Source organism: Podarcis melisellensis, assembly GCF_964234715.1.
Source record: "Podarcis melisellensis genome assembly, chromosome: 1".
NCBI lineage: Eukaryota > Metazoa > Chordata > Lepidosauria > Squamata > Lacertidae > Podarcis > Podarcis melisellensis.
The window spans coordinates 82,584,608-82,605,330 of NC_138528.1; the positions used below are offsets into that span (position 1 = coordinate 82,584,608).

The 20,723-nt window shown below is 44.8% G+C and overlaps 1 protein-coding gene and 1 long non-coding RNA gene across 4 annotated transcripts in view; one reads left to right on the forward strand and one right to left on the reverse strand.

Annotated features, from left to right (window-relative positions):
* Positions 1–3,843, reverse strand: part of CLCF1 (cardiotrophin like cytokine factor 1) — a 51,625-nt gene extending 47,782 nt beyond the window's left edge. The window contains exon 1 of one of the 2 annotated variants that reach the window (XM_081922810.1): positions 3,498–3,843. In XM_081922810.1, coding sequence (XP_081778936.1) covers positions 3,498–3,513 — 16 coding nt within the window. In that variant the 5' untranslated portion in view covers positions 3,514–3,843. Of the gene's footprint in view, positions 1–2,508; positions 2,880–3,497 lie in introns of those variants that run through there. The other variant, XM_081922811.1, reaches the window with a different exon arrangement.
* Positions 1–20,723, forward strand: part of LOC309376466 — a 35,926-nt gene that overhangs the window by 10,674 nt on the left and 4,529 nt on the right. Inside the window, exon 3 of one of the 2 annotated variants that reach the window (XR_014171202.1) lies at positions 13,575–14,431. The exons of the other annotated variant lie outside the window; for it this stretch is intronic. This is a non-coding gene — a long non-coding RNA (uncharacterized lncRNA). Of the gene's footprint in view, positions 1–13,574; positions 14,432–20,723 lie in introns of those variants that run through there. 2 annotated transcript variants of the gene reach the window in all.

The following is a 20,723-nucleotide window of genomic DNA, read 5'->3' on the forward strand; positions in this document are numbered from 1 at the left end:
GCCCCATCTCACACAGATTTCTACCCTTCTCACGCACTGAAATTAATTCCATCCCCCACTTTTGCTCTTAGCAGGCCCAGAGCTTACTCAGATGCTGCCATTCACAAGAGGGAACATCCTTATGCACACAACCATGCGTGCGCTTTTTCAAAAGCACATCCAAAGGTGTCCCACTAAGCCACCGGACAGTACAATAAAACACTTTGACTCCTAAGAAGAGAAGGACAAGACTAGTTGGCCTTTCCACACGCAGTTCACAGCAATGATTTTGCTATGCATCAACACCAGGAACAAAACTCATTCAAAGCTGACACTTTTGGGGGCTCTTAATGTCTTTACCAACTTGGGATGGATAGTTGGAAATGGAAAATAAGCCAATAGTAAAGGCTCCCAGCCCCATTACCTCTGAGCAGCAAATTTAATGAGGAGCATCTGTAGGGAAAGGAGATGCATTGGTGTGGCCATGGACATGCATATGGATGTACATGGCTGTTTTGAGTATGAGGAGTATGTATGGTCCTTAACTAGGGAGTGTATTCCAATCTGCATGTGGCTCCATAACATGCCTGGATACCTTCCCTGGGATAGTCCCAGCCTCTCTTTTGAGATGCTCCCTCCATAACAGTGATCTTGTGTTCCAGCCACCTTTTTATCCCTGCACATATAAGCTAAGGTTGACCTTCCTATGAGTACAGTGGACCTGCAGCCATGGTATTCCACAGCATAAAGCCTTTTCAGGTGTGACGGTTGGCTGTCTGTTTGGAGGACGGGCTCCCACATCCCCTCTTGCACACAACAGGGGGCCGTGTTGCATGCTGCTTGCCAGCCTGCCCTGGTGCCCAACTATGCAGGAGGCAAACAGGGTTCAATTCGTTTCCAAAGACATCATCCCTCTAGATAATCTCAAATGCATGCACAAGTAAAGAAGACGTGTGTTTTGTGGGATCTGTGCCCATTTCCCAGCACACCATTGCCCTTTCTAGTCACACCTACCCCATTCAGTTCCCTCCTGCGCAGCATCCTTCCCCCCCCCCCCCACGCTACCCAACTCTAAGCAGCTTTCTGCCTTAAAGCAAAAAGAGCCAACAAATGGCACTTTGACAGCCTATCAGCCCAAAGTATTGCTGGGTAGGATCCCTCTCTAATTTGGGCTGTTCTGGAGAGAAATCCCTTTAAAAGATGCCTAGTCCCAAGCTGATACCTGCAGCTGCTGGATGGGAGTGATAGAATCATTTGCGTCTATCAGTTTTAGCTCTATTCTCTCCCTCCCTGCCTGCGCTGCCCCCCTCCCATGCCTTTTCACTTTTCCTGGCTATCTCAGCCAAGGAGCAGAACTGACCGGCAGTAAAGAGACCCAAGCCGATAGACAGCATCTTTCCCCAACAGACCTAGCAGGGAGAATTTGGGCTGTTGTTCATTTGAGACATGAAAGAGCAAGTTTTGCGTATGCCTGTCTACTGGTCTCCTCGGCCTCACATTTTCCGGCATATCCCCCTCCACATTCCCTGCTTTGCCTTTTCCAGCATCCAGGCAAGGGAGAAAAAATCCCAAAGATTTTTCTGTTTTTGTTTTGCTTTGTTTGTTTGCTCTTTCTTTTTAAAATAGCTGACTCTGTGGGAGCAAGAGACTCCCCTCTCCCCCAAACAGCGTGATTGTCAAAAGAGCCAGTCCAGGAAACAAACCACTTTTGACCTTTTAAGGCTTGTTTTTACATTTTTATTTTATTTTAAACACAAGCCCTCTCCCAGAAAGCCTGGGGTGTTGTCTGCAAAACACAAAACCCCCATTGCTTATAAAAATTACACCCTGCAGGAAAAAGTTCTCTCATTCCAAGTAATCGCGCCCCCCTCCGCAACTCCCTTCCAACCTTTTCAAAGTAACAGCAAGAAAAGTTTTGTTAACCGGCTGCAAATGTTAAAACTCTAAGGATTAACAACAACAGCAACAAAAACCCCTAACATTATTTAGGAAGACTGGACACTTCCTAGGGTTTTGTGGCCCCCCCCATCCGCCGGAGCAAAGGACGTTTCCTCGTTCTTTGCAGAAAAAACTTGTTTCAGGGTGGTTCCCCCCTCCCCTTTCACTTCTCCTGTTCTTTGTTTAAAAACAAACAAACAAACCTTTATTTTGGTAACCAAACATACTTTCTTTCTGTGCTGGGGCAGCACTTAAAGCACGACAAGGGGGGTGGTAACCCTTTATAGCCCTTGTCTAAAATGCTGGTGACTTTGATTTTCCTCTGTCAGTTTTGGATGTTATTCCCTTACTAAGCAGCGTCTCTCTCTCCCCTTCTCCCCCCCCCCCCAGTAATCACAAACATGCATGAAAAAGAGAGAAGGGGGGGGCAAAGGGAAAGTCTTAAATCAGTCCCAAAGCCAGACAGACGTTTTAATCAAATCAAATTAGAATCAGCAGCGGTTTTGGGGTGGGGGGAAGATGAGGCGCATGGCAAGAACCCCCCGCCGCCCCATCCCCCCTCTCAAAACTGAATGAGATGCGAGCCCTTACCTGGACCCCCCCCAGCAACACATAGCATAGTAGACTCAGAGTTTGGGCTGGGGGTGACGCTGCGGGTTAGCAGGCAAACGGTTTTGTTCCGAAGCTCCTGGCGTAGAGTGAAAAAATTGCCTTTCTCCCCGGCTGGCTCTGCCCCCGGTTCCGTTCCTTTTTCTCCCTCCCCCCTTTTCCCTATTTGTTTTGGTTTGTGTTTGCTGGGTGTTAGGTGGGAAAAGTTGTCTGTACGCTTTTTTTTTTTTTGGTATGTGTGCAAAGTTTTCACCACTCTCTGTGTCTCTCTCTCTCTCTCTCTCTCTCTCCTCTTCCACCTCCCGTGATTTGCTCTTTTGATTGGTGTCCAGGAATGTAAGAATATAAAAAAGAAAAAGGGGGAAAAAGTGCATACACCCTCTCTCGAAGCGGCTGCCTTTCCTTTTTCCCCCCCTTCCTTTTTTTTAAATCAAGTGTTAAGCAGAACCAGGTTGCTATCAAGAATATATTTGATGCAATTGTATACAAGCGGAGGGTCATTCATTTCTTTCTCCTTCTCTCTCTCCCCCCCACCTCTCCACCCCACATTTGCCACCCACCTCAACATACCCCGCTGCAGCTCTTCAAACTTTGGGGTGGGGAGGGGCAAGAGAAAGGTAAAGGAGCCAGCAGTATGCATTTCCCTCAAAGTAAAGAAGGAAGTGGGAGAAAACTTTTGTTTTGTTTTGTTAAAGAACTATCCAGAGGAAATGCCAGCCCACCATACCCCACCCTAACCCCCTCCCAACCCCGCTCTCTAGATCTCTGGATGCTGCCAAGATTTGCTAGTGGCATTTTTTAACACAAAAAAAAGAAGAAGAAGAAGAAAAAGAAGAAGGGGGGTCTTCCAGTAAATGCTGGAGAAATTGAACGTGTTAGTGAGGGCTCAGTTGAGGTTCTCAGTGGGGAGAGGTGGGCTGGCTTCCCTGCGCAGGAGGGGAGGCCTGCAGAAAGGTACCCGGGACTCCTACCTGCTCTGAACTCCATCTGGTTAAAGCCCCAGTCCGGCGCAGCCCTTGAAGGTAGGTGTGTGGCTGGATGCTTCCTTTCGCCGAGGGGTCTGCATGGAGTCTGCTGCCTCCTTTATTCTGGGCCAGGATTAATAATCCCATTTGCCAATCCCACTCACTAGGGTTTGGTTGTGGGTTTGGTTTTTGTGTGTGTGTGTGGTTTGTTGTTGTTTTTTAATTTGGTGAAGATATTCACGAAACCTTCCCTTCTACCCCCCCCTTTCCTCCTTTCTGACGTGTAAAGCTTTAACCACAAAGCAAAGCCCAGTCCCAGAGGGTGGGAGTATGTGGGGGGGCATGGGGGGAGGAGGAGAGGCACCGCAGATTGGCTCCTCTCCCCTACAAAGAGACAAGGCGAGGTGAGTGTGTGAAGCCACCCTGTCTCGGGCTGAAATGCCAGATTTGGAAAAGGGAGGTGGAGGGAGATGTGGGGGGGGGGGAGGAAGATGGGGGGGAAGGGGTGGGGATAGACGGGAGAAACTGACCCATTCTCTTTCTCCACTTCTTTCGCCTTTCCTCATGCTTCCCGTTCTGACTCCCTGCAGTACTTGCCTGTCTAAGAATCCCCTTGGCCCAGACTTTTGGCCCGGTCTGCGGCAGGCTTTTTGACATCCGCGCCCCAGCCAAGTGCCAAGCAACTGGGGCCGGCGGCTGCCTTCCCACTGCCCTTTTGCAGGAAACAAAACACAATGGCTTGCCAGTGGGTTGTTGTCGGATGCTTGTCCCATTCTCACAATCGGAGTGGTGGCGTTTAGTCACCAGCAGGTGACTAAACCTCCAGGCGACAGATGTCATGAAAGGCTGATGTAGGAGTGAGTACCGAGAGATAGTTTGCTCAGCAGGCAGGCAGTCAAGGGCATTGGTAAGGGGGGCTTTTGTCTCTTTCTCTTCGCCCAGAAAAAAAAAATCATACACATTTGTCTCTCATTCATCCCAGTGTTCTTCCTTCCGTTCCTTTGTGTGTTTGTGTGTAATATATACATATATAGGTTCTGATCGTAATTCATTAATCAGCAAAAGACTTGTCAGTCTTATTTCAACACAAGGCTTGTGACTCAGCACTCTGCTTTCCAACTTTAGGGGCAACCTCCCTTACGCTGGATGGACTCATTGGAAAGGGGCTCTGATGAGGAAACCGGGGAGGCTGCAAAAGCGTTCAGGGGGTTGTTTGAAGGGGGGCATTAGGTTTGCTGCAGAGGAAGTATTCCTTTAAAATAGCCATGCAAGTGATATGTATGGGAATGGAAATGTTAATGCTGAAGTGATAGCAGCACCCTACTTAATGAAAGATAGTGTTGTATCTCGCATAGAACCCTTACAACTTAGCATAGCTTTCTCCACCCCACCAGTTCTGAGCACTGGTTTGGTTCTTCATATTTGTCCACTTAGTATACACTGATATGCCCCATTCATCGGGGTTTGCACACATGTAACCATGCAAGCAAGCAATTTTTTTGACAGGCCCCAGTTCTGCAGACATTGCAGATGCAACATTAGCAAATTCTCAGCATAAGTGGTTCTGATCCAGCAAACCTCCACTGCATTAGTTTGGGTGTTTGCATTCCGTCCCTTCTGCTACCCAGTTGCTGAGCTCTGGGATCCGTGTAGAAGTTGTTTTTTGTTGGGGCTTTTGAGCTGTGTTGAAATGTATTTTCCCCCACCCCATGTTGCTTAAAAAAGTTATCTGACAAAAGAAATTCTCTCTTTGAATTTAAATGGCTAAGAAATTGTTTATTTTCAATTACCCTTCCTTTGATTAGGACTGACTTTGCTGATGGGAGTCTTTCTAACTAGATGAGGACTTTGGAAATAAACTTCACATTTAAAATAAACTATCAAATGTTATTAAAGCTGGCATGTCAGGTATATAGCAAAAATGAAGGAAAAAAGGAACCAAAGCTTGTTTATTCACATTACTAAATATTTACATATTTTGCAAACAAGAAAAGCAAGGGAGAGAAGGGCTTTGTGCTGTACAAGGAAATCCAATCACTTCATCCAAAATTAATTGCGTTCGTGAATATATATGTTTTTTCATTGTTAAAACCTGACTCGTTATTTACATGGAAAAACTATTATAGGGCTTTGAACTTTAGGAAAGAGGGGTTGGGGGACGTATTCCTTTTTTCCCCTTGCAGGCTTTCGCGCAGTGCTTTGTGTAAAAACAAAGGCACTCACAGACACAACTAATTTTAGCATTTCCAGCCCTCCAAGAGCCTTGTGCCTTCAAAAGGTGAAATTTAGCATTTTTCTCAAATGTAGTCTGAGTTTGAACCACTCAGCATTTTAAGTCTTATAAAATGTTTTAAGCTGTGAATTCATGGGCTTTCCATTCTTTATTTAAAGTAACTATTCACTTAACTGTTTCACACACCCATTTATTTCTTAGTCATTGGAGATTTATGTACCTCCAATAAGGGCCAAGGTGAACTGATATTTCTTTTGTGTACAGAATAAATAAATCTAAGGTAAGCAGCAGCAGTCCAATTTATGTATTTACAAGAAACTGAGTCCTGCACAAAGCGGTGCCTTTTCTTTTTGTCTAGACACAAGTTTACATGTTTGTAAAATGCGTAGAAGTTTTCAGGCACATCGCAGCCTAGTCCTTGTTCCATGCTGTGTTTTCTTGAGCCTGCTGCAAAAGAGTGCAAAATTAGTTGAAATGGGCTTTGAGGGTTGTATGAGGGAAGGTGCAGTGTGGGACCCGGAAAGGCATATCCCAAGTTGTGAGTTTTTGGTTCTTGAGCTAAAGAAGAGATGCTTCTATTTGAAGATAAATTTCTTTTCTAGCAGATAAACTCTGAACCTTGAACTTCTAGATTTGATTTGATTTTTATTTTATTTACAAAGGGGCATTTGGGAAGCTTGGAGCATAAAAGACACCCATCATGTGCCAAGGACGTGTGAAAAATATGTGACCTGTGTTTTGTCCTCCTGTATTAAAAATGCTCTAGAGCAACAGCCAGCCCTTGAAATCAGAAGGATCCTATAAAACAAATTGTGACTGCCAGTCTTAGCTAGAAATGACCACATGCCGTGAAAATGCTAATATGCAGTAGCAGCCAACGAAATTTCAAAAAAAGGTTTGAAAATTAATAGTGGAGGGGTTCACAACATGCTTGTTTCCCAGTACATATAAGCATATTCCTTTACAACAGGGCTGGGAGACCCTGTGGTCCTTCAGATGTTGCTGGACTACAACTCTCATCATCCTTGGCCATTGGCCATGCTGGCTGGGGCTGATGGGAGTTGGAGTCCAGCAGCATCTGGAGGGCCAAGGGTCCCCCAGCCCTACTTTTACAATATAGTTTTTTCACATTCCATGAAACATGGTGGAATAGAGACCCGGATCTAGATCACAGTTCATCAACTTCCCGTCCTGAATAAGCAGTAGTTGGGTCCAGAAATGTAGACGAGAGGCATGCCCAAAGCACACAGTGGGAATTTACAGACTGAAAGAGCAGCAGCTGTGTCATACGACCAGATTACAAAACTTGCGAAGACAATTTGCATCCTTTGGGTCGTTATGGGTTATGTGAGTTGTAATTTGGTACATCAGAACCTGGGGCAGAGCCACTCTGAATAGGAGAAAGGTACCTTAAGAGATTTGCATTCCAGATTAACAGCCAGGCCTGTTTGGTAACTGCAGCTGACCCAAAGTGGACATTATTTTGCCTTACAAAACTAAGGGCTCATCCACATTTTGCTAATCCCGGGTTTGAGTGGTTTTCTGCTTGTCTTGTGCTTTCTAGGCATGGCATGGGTATGAGCAGTTTACCATTTGCCCCTTTGCTTTCCCCAGGAACACCAGTTCTTTACAGCTGAATTGGAGCAAATGTCAGTCCTTGGGAAACCTAATTGACATTTACTCTGATTCGGTGATAAAGAGAGGGTTTTCCTCGGGGGGGGGGAGCAGTGGAACAAGGGCAAGTGTGGATGAGCCCTAACACATTTGACCGTAGGTACTAATTCTAACCATTGTGGAAGCCAAAAGACAAGGGGAGCCCCTTTTGCTCTCCCAAAAAATACTTGCTTCTCACAGGCAGCTTCCTTCTTAAGGCTTAAAATAATACAAATATCTCCTCTGCCAAAAGATGTATATTCAAGTGTTCCAGGAATTGTACTTTAAAAAAGCAACCTAACCCTAATTGTGTGGTTGGGAAATACATATTAGTGTATATTTTGTGAGCTTTGTTCTCGTAAGTTTTCTTTTTCAGAACTATTGGTGAGGAATGACATATACAGGACACTGAGAATGTGGGGGAGCATTGGCTGGAGTTTGAGGAGTTATACAGAATGAAGCTCCACTTCCTGGCCACTTTAACCCACCCACAGATTACCCTGGTTTTACAACAGATTCTGCCTTCACCTTTTAAGTGTCGTTCTACAACCATGAGGTTTCAAAACATGCTTTTTTAAAAGTGAGATTTTTAGGGTTCTGGCTGGAACACAGATGTTTCCCTGAAGCCAGAGCCGCTTCAGATGTTATAAAACTGGGGGAATAGACAGACAGGAAGCACAAGAGTGATGCTTTTTTGCTCCTGCAGTTCTCTGTTGTCATCTCAAATAGAACTTTTAAATTTCACCCTCTTGGGGAGTTGCAGAAATGCCCACGGTTCCATTTCAGCTTATTCATTTCATTGCAGCAAGTGTGCATGTGTGAAAATTCTACTTTGGATAATATGGGGGGGGGGGACGGACATTAGGAAGCAGGCACGTAAACCCTAACCGTAGAAGCCTCTCTATGTTATGTAGATGGTTGTATGCCTTGACAAAAGGACTACTCCTGCAGCATTGTCAGTGTGCTCTTTAGTTGATATATGCTCCCTTGCTAATTAATGTGGAGTAAATACCATCCTTGCTTGTTGTTTTTTATTATCCCAGCCATTAAAAAGACTGATCAAGATTGCTTCATGTGGCAACTCTTAAAAGATTTGAAAAACAAGCTTGAGTAAAGATAAAGTGCTTTAACGCTTTGCCTTTCTGCATTAAGTGATCTTGTGAATGTCTCGTTAGGTCTGCTAAATTGATCCAGCTTGGATCTGACAGCCAGATACATGTAAATTCTGTTCGCTCTTTGCCTTTGCCTCAGGCAGTCTTCCATCTCCTCAGCATTCCTGGACCACATTCACACAGTTACATTAACCAGCCATTTGCTGTGCTTAATGCTTCTTAACTCCTGTACTATTCACACTTTGAACGCAGCAGTAGGAAGAGTACGGATCCCACTTTTAATACCATACTTCTTGTTCCTTACATCTGCAGGAATATTGTGGAAATAAAACTTTCTTTCCCCCCTTTCCAGGGTGCCTCTTGACAACTGCAGAAATTACAGCTTAATTGCCCTCTAGGAAGTAGAGTTAAGAGGAATTCTGGGATACCTGCACATGACATCACTGAATGGGATCTCCTGGGGCATTAGGTAGTCTATTTCTTAAAATGCATATTAATTGTACAGAAATCAAAGTACGGTTTTTAGAACTCAGAAGTACCTAACGTTGCTTTTGTGGTACTCTTGTAAATGCCACCAAAAGCAGTTCCGATTCTCTTTCCTCCCACAGCAATGAATTGTGGCTGACTCCAGTTTGCATGTCCAAGCACCCCTTTAATGAGGAGGTGATCAGTTAAAGGCTTTCTTCTCTTTTCAATCTCAATTAAATAACCACCAAGCATCCTGCCATCTTGCATCCTGCCATCTTCAGCGCTTTCGTGAACTCCTTTCTATTTCTTCCTGCTGCCAATTTTTAAAATCTCTTCAGCCATTTTCTTGAAGTATTGGTACTTCGTGCCATGGAATGCACTTTGCCTCCTTACCAGAAGTGAGATATCCTCATTTCAGATTGAGATGTAGGTCAGAAAGGAACTTGCCCAAATCTGCCAGGGACGTGTCAGAGTGAAGATTCCCCATATGCCAGGCAGGTGCTCTGGCCTTTTGAGATGTCCTTCCAGAGAGCAGCAGGAAGTCCCTCAACCCCACAGCCACCCTTCTGATCACTCCTGGCAGACCAGAGATTCTTCCATGGACTGTTAAAGTTTTAGAGGTTTTGAAGGCTGCTTCTTCTCTGGCCTTCTCATGAAGATGTCAGCCTCTGCGGGTCGTGTCCTTGCTCGACACTTAGCCCAATCCCTGGCATGAGGCCGAGCCATTCCTTACATGGGAGCATAGGGTACCACCTGGTTCACAAAGTCCTGGCAGGCTGCCTAGCTCTACCATTGGCAGCCCTGCCTCTCTCACCTCCCTCCCCCTACCCTGCTGCATCACAGGAAGCACTGTGGGTGGTTTTGAGCTCACCAGAGAGGGGTGAGTCCTTCCCCCAATCTCTAGAGGCGCCAGCACTAGCCAAACCTCCCACTGCCAATGTTTGATTGAGCTCCTTCCCAGCCTCTCCCCCCCCCCCACTTCCCCAATAGCTATTCTTATTGAGTGGTTTGTTGTTGTCTTGGCAAAGGTTTAAATAAGGGCAGTGGGACAGGAGAATCATATAACATTTCTGGCTCTTCCGTCAGCCTGCAGTGATATCACTAGGACAGTGTTTCCCAACCTTTTTTGGGCAAAGGCACACTTGTTTCATGAAAAAAATCTCGAGGCACACCACCATTACAGCCCCGTGACGTCAGCGCGCAGCGTCACACCGGGAGGGACATGAATTGCTAGCAAATTACATAATCACCTCCTTGAGGGCTGGCTCATCTTCTCCGAAGGCAGAACCCCATTAATTAACAGCACAGACTCACACCATAGCCAAGACGAGGGGGGAAAACCTCAGTCATGCACAGTCATGCACATGTGGGGGCTAAATGAGGACGAAGACCGGGCAGAGAGCAGGGTTCAAATCACCCCACCTGGCCAGGACAATCCCTGGGTGCTCCCTTGGGCCACTCGCCTGACCCACCAAGCAGGGCTGTTGTTGCGAGGATAACACGGGGAGAACCACGCGCGCCCCCGGGAGCTCCTTGGAGGAGAAAGCGGGCGATGAATGCAATGCACGAAATATATGAGAGGTGACCAGGTTTTGCAGGTGAGGGGCCCCCGCCAGCCTCCGCTTCCAACACCCGGCGCAACGACGCCGAAGTTTCCCCCCGGGCTCGGCTCGGGGAGCACCGGTGCTCCCCCCGCGGCTCCCCTTCGCCCTCCCGGCTCTCTCTGCCGCCCACTGGGCACCCCCCTCACCTGCCAAGTCCGGAGCGCCGGTGGAAGTTGCATGCATGCATGCAGGGCACCACGTTGCCATTGCATTGCACTGCACTCCATGCAACGCCTGCACGCATGCATTGCCTTGCACGCCCGCCAAGGGGTCTCCCCGCGGTCCGATGCGTCCCCTCCGGCGCGGATGCAGCATTGCAAAAATAAAAAAACCCCGACGCAGCCCTACCTGGGGGGCAGCCTCCGCCTCCGCCGCTCCGCCTCCGCCGCTCCGCCTCCGCGGGGATCCCCGGGCTCCATCCTGCCGCCCGATCTCCGGAGGGCGCAGGCAGGCTGTGCGGGGTCTGCGCGGAAGAGCCCCTGCCCGCCCGGCTGCCGCCGCTGCGCTCATTCCATGGCTGGGAGAAGAGCGCTTCAAATAAAACGCCCGGCCCGCCAGGCCACGCTGGGAAACGTAGTTTGCGCACCCCGCGCGGGCGCGGAGCCCAAGGGTGAGGGGACTACGGATCCCGGCAGCCCCCGCGCCGGGGACAGAGGAGGAGAGGCCGGGTGCAGGGATGGAGGGACGGGTGGGCGAGCGAGTGAGTGAGTGGCAGCCGCCAAGCCTTGGCCGAGAGCCAGGAAGGGCCTCCCCGGAGGAGGAGGAGGAGGAGGGAGGCGCAGAGCGGGAGGGAACCCCAGGGGTCATCTAGTGACGGCGCCCCAATCGAAAATTTGACTTTAAAAAAAAAATCTTTCAATTTTTAAATTTTTCCCGCGGCACACCAGGCAACATCTCGCGGCACACTAGTGTGCCGCGGAACAGTGGTTGGGAAACACTGCACTAGGAAGATCCCACAGGCATCAGGCTGAAATCCTAGCTGTTAGTACTGTAAACCAGCCTTCCCCAACCTGGTGCCCTCCAGATGTTTTGGACTACAACTCCCATCAGCCTGTACCTGATGCTCTCCAGCACACACAGGCTGTGGCTGATGGGAGTTTTAGTCTGAAATGTCTGGGGAGCTCCAGGTTGGCGAAAGTTGCTGCAAACCCTAGCAATGGCTGCTGGTTCTATTCTCCATGCTATAAATATATGCTGATGTCACAGAAAGATGCTGCTCTCTTCTCTTCCAGCCCTTCCCCTCTTGCCTCTCATTCATTCCTTGCTCCCGCTCCACCACATGCCTGTGCTGTCTTCCCACAGCTGCTCTTTTCAAGTTCATAACCCTCTCGCTCGAGGTTCCCCTCTTACCTGTTTCCTATCCATCCACTAAAGGGATTGGCAAAGGAGTTGACTCTGTGACAGGGAAATGACGTCATGGGATTTTATAAGCTGACATTCCAAAGTGATTAATGGGGTTGGGTGCTCCACAGACTTATCATTTCATGTTCTTTTGGCAATCCTGGACAGGAACCACCATTGGTCACATTTGTGATGTGCTGGGAGCTTTGCTCTACCTACAGCCACAAGTAAAGTGAATACAGTGAATGCTAAAAAGAAACAACAGGATAATATACCTTTGTCATGGCATTAAGACTTTTACTTGTAACACACAGTGAGCACTAGGATCATAGGAAGCTGCCTTATACAAAGTCACACCACTGGCTCATTCAGTTCAGTACTGTCAACACAGACCAGCAGTAGGTCTCCGGGATTTCATGCAGGAGTCTCTCCCAGCCGTACCTGGAGATAACCAGGGATTGAACATGGGACCTTTCGTATGCAAACCATGTGCTATGCCATTGAGCTATGGCACTCAATGTTAAATGAACCAGAGGGGGAGCGGCATGCTCCATTGCGGAGTGGGACCAGAGGCACAGTAGTAGCATCTCATCAGTGTCTGCAAACCATAGAATAATGATGTGTTTGGCCCTACATACTCCTCATTCCCCGCCCCATGGCAGGCCCAAAATGTGTTGTTTTTTTCTGGCTTAAGGGTGTTTAGGTCCTAAATTGGGAGTCTGGAAAGACAATGTGCTATACAGATGGAAAGCAGCATTAGGTACTTATGTGAGAGTTACATGTAAATGTTATTGGCCTTTCTGTAGCAACATTATTACTCCATGTAAATATTATCAAAGCGATGGAAGTTTGGGGAGTTTCTTTACGGCTGAGAGTGAAAACCTTTGTTTTCAGTGAGGTTTCTCCTGTCACCCAAATACAACAATAACATGTTTCAGGTTAAGATAAGACATTTCAGAGAGATATATCTACATTGGTCTCTTGCAGCAAAAACAAATAAGAGTCCTGTGGCACTTTTGGGACTAACAAATGGCCTAAGCTTTTGGACTAAAAATAAGATTGTGTACAGTCTTTCATTTTGTGTTGTTTTGTGTGTTTTTTTAAAGTTGAGTAGTAGTTTAAGATGGATTAGAAAATGTTTTTCTAACTCATAATACTATAACTCAGGGACATCTGCTAAAGCTGAATATTCGAAGATTCAGGAAGGACAAAATAGAATCCGTCTTAGTTAAATCTATGAAATTTGCTCCCATGAGATGTAGTGATGGACACCAATTTAGATGGACAAACTCATGAAGGCTAAAGCTATCAATGGCTCCTAGCTTTGATGGCTGTGTACTGCTTTCAGTATTAGAAGCAGTATTGCTTTGAAATACCTGTTTCTGAGGAGCACCAGTGAGGAAAGTACTGTTCTACTTACGTCCTGCTTGTGCACTTCCCGTGGGCATATGGTTGGCTACTGTGAGAACAGGATGCTGGACTTTTGGCTCGTTCCCGTTCTTAGAAGAGGCAGGGGATCAGTTACAGGATCATCTTAAAGCATCTTAAAACACTACTAGCCATGCACCCCCATCTTGTCCATTAAAATCTCTTTGGTACCTCTGCAATCTCTGAACAAGTTCTGAAAACCGCTTTAGCTCTGACCTGCTTGCCAGAAAATTTCCCTTTTCAGCTACTGCTGCTTACCCTCCTCTGTGAGAACAGGATGCTGGCTTAAATGGGCATTTGGCTTGATCCAGCAGGGCTCTTCTTGTGTTCTTAAGCTGAAAGAAATCTGGGGGAAACACAGGCAATGTGACAATAATTTTCATAACATATGCACAAAAGTGCCTTCATTTTCAACTCATGTATCCCATCTGAAGCAGATTTAGGTAAGCCTTTTAAAAAAACAAAAACCTTAGGCTGCTGCTTTTTGTTTTGTTTTTTAAACCAAAGACTATTTGAGGAGAAAGGGATTTTGTCAGTAGTTGTTCACTCCATGTTGGTAACTTCCCTATTTCAGTGTTACTCTCATCACTCATTTTATAGCCCTTGGCTCTGTTTACAGCAACCGTTAAATGCTGCCCTAACTAGAGAATTACTCATTCCCCCACAGGGTGTCCTACATCACTCCTTCCTTTATCAACAAGTGTCATTTATCTTCACAACATCTCATCTTGATTAGCTAATACGTTATAATGATGAAAATGCTCCTTTAATTTGGGGTCCCCTCCTTAAGATTCATGCCCTGATTAGTAGTAGTTCTTGCACAGCATTGTCTTGTGTTCAGCACTTGGAACTCCCTTACTACACCCTAGGATCTCAAACAGTGGAGCAAATGTCTTCGGGATTTATGCAGGAAGCCTGTGGAGAGGAGGGCAAGAGTTCCCTCACTACTTACATACACAGATGTACAACCTTTAACATTCTTGTGTCCCATTTTGCAAACCCTCCTTTGTAGCTTTCTATACAGTAGTACCTCAGTTTAAGAACAATCCTGTTTAAGAAAGAGTCGGTTTACAAACTCCACAAAACCGGAAATAGTGTCTCGGTTTGCAAACTTACCTCGGTCTAAGAACGGAATCCGAATGATGGAAGGGCACTGGCAGTGGGAGGCCTCATTATGGAAACGATTTTGGTTTAAGAACGGACTTCCAGAATGGATTAAGTTTGTAAACCGAGGTACCACTGTATGTACATTTGTGTGCCCAAGGATTCCTATGAACAAGTTGTGAGCAAATTGTTGATAACTTGCTTGGAACCTTGCACGTCTTAACATATAAAGGGTCTGTGAGCCGTGAGTTATGCATCAGTGGGGAACAAACAGTTAGTCATCACAAAACTTCGCAGTCATGTGGGTTATGCACCTAGCAAGATAATTTGACTAGTCTTTTGTTTCAACTATGGCCAAGGCAAGTTCCGTTTTTGCATACAAACAAGGCAGGTGTTCTTAAAAGGTAACAGCCTCAGCTCCTGCAACAAAAAGTATTTGCTCTGAGTACAATATTGATGTGGAATGAACAAACTACATCATGGAAAAGCTAGCATGAAATTACATAATGAAAACTAGGTGTGTGCAGACACACCTCAAAACAGGAGTGGGCGGGTGCGTTTTTATGTCCTGCCAGGCTTACTTCCACATTCATCTTGCAATATAGGCTGTGTTTGCTTCCTTTTCCAGTGCTGATTTAGACTTCATGTCCTACTCTTTCTTTCTCTCCCCCCCCCCCCAATGTTAGCAGGGCTGTCCTTTTTTATGTTTTAAAGAACAACTTGTAGAGTTATGCAATTAAAAGCTCACTTGCTGCTTAAAATAAATAAATTTAAATCTCCTCTCATGAAAGGCGGTTGTTTCTTGGTGATAACATAGATACTAGCCTATCAGCCCCAGCCACCAAACACTTCTAAAGGAAACTCCTTGGATCTTGATCTTGAAGAAAAGCTTGTGTGCCTGATCAAAATGGTGTGAGTGCCCTTCTTTGGACTCCACTTGTTCTTAGGCACACCTGTTCACACCTGGCGTCATCTTAGTATATATTGACAAAGAGACAGAGGTAAATTGCACCAAATCTCTGCCATTGCCATTGAAGGTCTGAGCAAGCAAATGTATTTCAGAAGAAGGGTGCTTTTTATTAGATTTTTAAATGCCATTTTGTGAGATCATGGGGATTCACAACTGTTATTGGTTTGGCCCCAAAACAGTATTTCAGTTCTTTGAAAGGTGAATTTGAATCCCACTCTAGGAAGGCAGGTTCATTCCTCCAAAGAAGCCATAGCTCATCCGTAGAACACAGGGCACGTATCCCAGCTCACTGTCTGGCACAGCAAGTTCCAAGTAGCAGGCCTTGGACAGGCATTGCAGTAAGGTGAGCTGCTTGAGCCAATGGCATGATGTGACTGTGGTGAAGCAGCCATGAGATTTCTTCAGAATACTGTACATGTTGCTTGCAGCCACTCATTTTATTATGCCATTGCAAAAGCTCCCCAAAGTGGACTGAGCAACAGCACAGTAAGTGTGAAGAAAGTTGAATGGGGAACACATGCGTGACTTGAATCCACTACATGGATTCATCCGACCTACACAAATGCCAAATTAATCACGGAAATTAACATATAGGCAATTTTTCAATGGGTTTCTCAGTGTGATGGGAATCTAGAATTCCCTTTTGTATCCCAGGGTTGCTTCCATACTAGAGTGCTGCCAAGGCATTGCTTTTCCATAGTTAATTGGAAGGCAGCAGAATTAAATTAGCAGTTCTACACAAGGATTATATTATCCAGCAGTGTCCTTCTCCACGGCCAAGATCTTGCTATAATGTTTACTTAGAATTAAAGGTTCCCAGCAACATTAATTATAAGTGCAACCCTATGCTCAGAAGCCCCATTGAGTTTGATGGAACTTCTCAGATAAGTTTTGCAATCCAGGTTTCCTGTTTGAAGGTTTTGCTTGTTCCATGACTTTCTGAGGACTGGTAATAAGTGACCCTTCAGTAGCCAAGTTCTGTTTCTGTATGGAGTGAGAAGCATTATTTACTTAAGCCATCATTCTTTTGCTTCCATATATGCAAAATACTATTTCAATTAAAGATTGGGAGGGGAAGTATTTTAGTAACTCTTGTTACCTTCTAAACTCCTGAAATGGAAGAAGTAAAAGGAAATTTGGTGCTAATTGCCCATCTTCAATCAACAGGAAGCCATAAAACAGGTAGAACTTGCAAACAAAATTTTTTAATGAAAAGTACAGAAGCTCATTTTTTAAAAAACTGCCACATGTCATCCTCCCCCCGGCCATCCATGAACTGACAACAGAAAATACTGAAATGCAGTGAGCTAATAAAAGATGTATGGATGTTCCATAAAAAATCTAATGAAAAGGTTAAGTGGGGAAGTAGTCTCTGATCTGTGGTGGTTTTAGAACCTTAATCTATATAGTGACCATTGCTTTTTCCTGAATCATGCATTCTTCTCATTGATCCTATCAACTAAGCATATCAAAATATCATGTATTCCTACTGTGGCCATAGAAATAAGACAATGCCTTTATTAATCTATTTATTGTTACCCATGTGTTTTAACCTTTCTTGGAAATAATTATACATACCAGACAAGATGTTGAATTCCTAGAGACCACCCACACCACTGGATACCATCTTCATTTATAATGTACAATAGAGATGGAGAACTTGTGACCCGCTCTCCAAAGTGTTGTGGGACTCACCCCCAGGCAGTGTGGCCAAAAAGATGGGAGTTGTAATCTATAGGAGGGTCACAGGCTCCCCATCCCTGATATACAACGAGAATGGTAACCAACCTCCATAGAGACATTTTGGCAAAGGAGTTGCTGCAGTCAGTCCTAAGTTAATTGGGAATCGGTCAGTTGTGATGATACCAACATAAGAATAGGACAATGGCAATACGGCATTGGCAACCAACCACTTATTTCAACTGGAAACAGCCATTAAAAAAGGGGGCAGTTTTTCATCATGATGTGATCTGCCTACACAAACCTCTTCTTCACATTGCTGCCAGTCAGATTTTAGCTGACACTGTCTAGGATACAATTTGGATAAGACAGTTTCAGCCATCTTAGCCTAAAAACAACAGTACCTAGAATTTATAGGGTTTGTCTCAAGCACTTTACATCTCAACAGTTTTTACAGCCATCTGATAAAGCAGTTCAGTAGTATGATATCGCTGAGGAAAGAGACACAATGGCTTACAACTTTGGGTGGGTGCTCCCCCTAAAAAAAAATCAAGTTCCAGCACCTCTTTTTCTAGGGGAAAAAAGCCCTGGATTCTACCCTTCACAGCCAGCAGGAGGAATCCTGCAAACAGCAAGATACTCCCTGCTTGTTGGCACTGCAGCACCCCCTGGCGGTCAGGAAACACACCTCTGTGTGGATTTCCCTCAGACTTCCCATCCGATTGCTGGCTCGCTCAGAGTGCAGACAGTTTGGCAATCTCTTCTGCCAAGTTCTTAAAAGTCTCTGCTAAGCATGCATAAGCTGCAATGTTTTGGAGGCTTCCAATCTGGCCAAATGTGGGCAGATTTTCCTGAGGCCGACAAAAGCAAGGCTCTTGCGTAACACCAAAGTGAGACCTGTCTGTTGCCAAATTTCAAGTCCTTGCTCCAAAGCACAGAGGTGCTGGAATTTCTCAATGAAAATGTCGGAAGAACTAGGCTTGGGGTTTTTTAAAAAACACACACATGCATTTTGTGCCTCGGGCTCATCATTCCCATTATGACTGCAACTTTTTCTTTTTAAAAAATCAGCCCAAGGGAAACACTGGTGACTGCACAGCTTTTGCATTGATGGTTATAATTGGGCAAAGATATGAGGAACTGGAAATGGTCTTATAGCGGAAAGTTAAGCAACCTCAATAGACGTCATTGGCAGCTTCAGTTTGAATGAAAGCCGAGTTGGAACATCTAATGTTACAGTTTTCCAAACTCTTTTTTTAATGGTTTGCCCCCTCATTTCTATGGTTACTATATACAAGATCCCCAAATCTTGGCAACATAACACCTGTATGGTGCAAATCAAGTTTGTATACTCTGTGTATCAAGTTTACCACCTAGGTAACCTATCTGAATAACTTCCAGCAGGTTATCTCTTGCTCTCTTTCATATTGCCAGAAGCAGCAAAGGAAAGGGCAGTGTGCTGTGATAGCTAGTGAGCTAGTTTTGGAATGTTCTTATCCCTACTTGGCTTTAAAGCTTTGAGCGACATGTTCTCATCACTGACGGGATGGTTGTTAGAGAAAGCAAAGGAATAAGAAAGCATGTAATAAATCCATTAATTATAAGAAAAAGCAGAATGAAATAGCTTACCTAATTTTCACTGACAAAGAAAAGGAGCTTCTCACATAAGTCCTAATTCTTTTCTTCAAAATTCTCATTACCCCCACCCTTTCTCCCTGTGCATTTAAAAGTACGAAGGACTCATCTACATGGGAGCTTAATTTAGATATGAAGCTGCTTGTGCATCTTTTTTGTGGCATCCACACAACATCCTCCTCACCCTGCTAAATTCAGATTTTCTGATCTGCAGATAATCTAATAAGAGAAGAAAATCCAGTAAGAAATTGCAAGCTGTCCAACTGTGGACACACAAAAACACGTTATGTGAGCAGGTTTTTTTACAGGTGTGCTGGCATTTTGCTGTGTGCCAACCCTGTTATTGTATTTTTGCCTACTATGCAAATTTTTCAATGTGTTCAGTTCTAGAATTATTAATATTTATGACTGTACAGAATAGCATTGACATTGGCTTTCCATCTCATCAATAAATGCTATTTTGCCCAGTAACCACTACTCCTGGAAAAAATTGAATACTTATTACTTACATAATTTTACTCAGAAAAAGTTGCACTTTCTTCAGTGGGATTTGGTTCTGAATTAGAGTAAAATCCTTAGTATTTAAATAAGTGGTCCTGCTTCTTATCCTTGCATGTATATATGCTCATCTATAAGCAGACATAATTCTACAGCACAAAAGGTATGTGAGTTGCACAGTCAAAGATTTTGACTATCTCTCTTGGCCTCTCAGAGGAAGTACGAAGTTTTAAAGTAATGGGTGCAGATTGCCCCCTACTGTCCAAGGAGAGAGAGGGAAAACAACAGAAACTTCATACCAAAAAGCCTTCCAATTAAGAAGTAGCCGATAAAGGATGCATCCAGACTGTCACTATTTTGGGCAGTGGCGTAGCGTGGGGGGTGCAGGGGGGGCCGGCCGCACCGGGCGCAACATCTGGGGGTTAGGGTTAGGGGGCGCAAATCCATGGGTTAGGGGGCGCAAATTACTTGCCTTGCCCCGGGTGCTGACAACCCACACTACGCCACTGATTTTGGGGTGGAATTCAGTCACATACCAGCAAATTCAGACTGGACTTTGCAATAAGGAAAGTGATGGTGAAATGCAATGGAAAGTGTGGAATAATGCTTGATACAACATCATCTAACCTCCCTGCAAACAAATCAATATGAATGCTCATTAAATAGCCCCTGTCGTCAAATCTCCCCACAAACAAATCAGGATAAATAATAAACAGGTCATCAGAAGCACCCCAATATGTTTTTAAATAAGAATAGAATGGACAATCATTTTGATCTGAAAGCGGTATAGTAGCATATACCTTGTAGCCAATAAAATTGACAAAAGTAATTACAGTCGTACCTTGGAAGTCAAACAGCCTAGTTCTCAAACATTTTGGCTCCCGAACTATTAAAACCCAGAAGTGACTGTTCCGGTTTTTGAACCTGCTTTTGGAAGCTGAACATCCATGGGGCTTCCACAGCTTCCAGTTGGCTGAAGGAGCTTCCTGAAGCCAATCAAAAGCCGTGCTTTGGTTTTGGAAGTCGAACGGACTTCCGAAACAGATTCCATTTGACTTCCAAGATACGACTGTATTTATAGCCTGTTCTACAATTGCACTCGGAGCAGCCCTCATTAAAAAATATCATGCAAGTGCATTTTGAAACAATTAAAAATTAAAAGCAGAAAATACAAACCAAATTTAAAAACAAAACCCTAAGTTAGTTTTAATCAGTTAGGAATATTTTATTGTGTGCAACCAATGACCATTACAATGAAACTCACAAAAAGCAAACAATCCTATCTAAGACTAAGTTCTTAAAACATACAGTTCTCATAATCATTTAGATTAAAACAATCACCTTGGCAGTTAAGATTGTGTTGGGTCAAATATGTAGCCCATAAGTTTCTCATTGCTAGTAAATGAAAAGCTGTAGTAGAAAACAAAATGAACTACTCAGCCAGCAACCATCTAATTTTGCAGAGAAGTTTTTAATTGGTCGACTACAAGCTACCTTTTCAGCTCC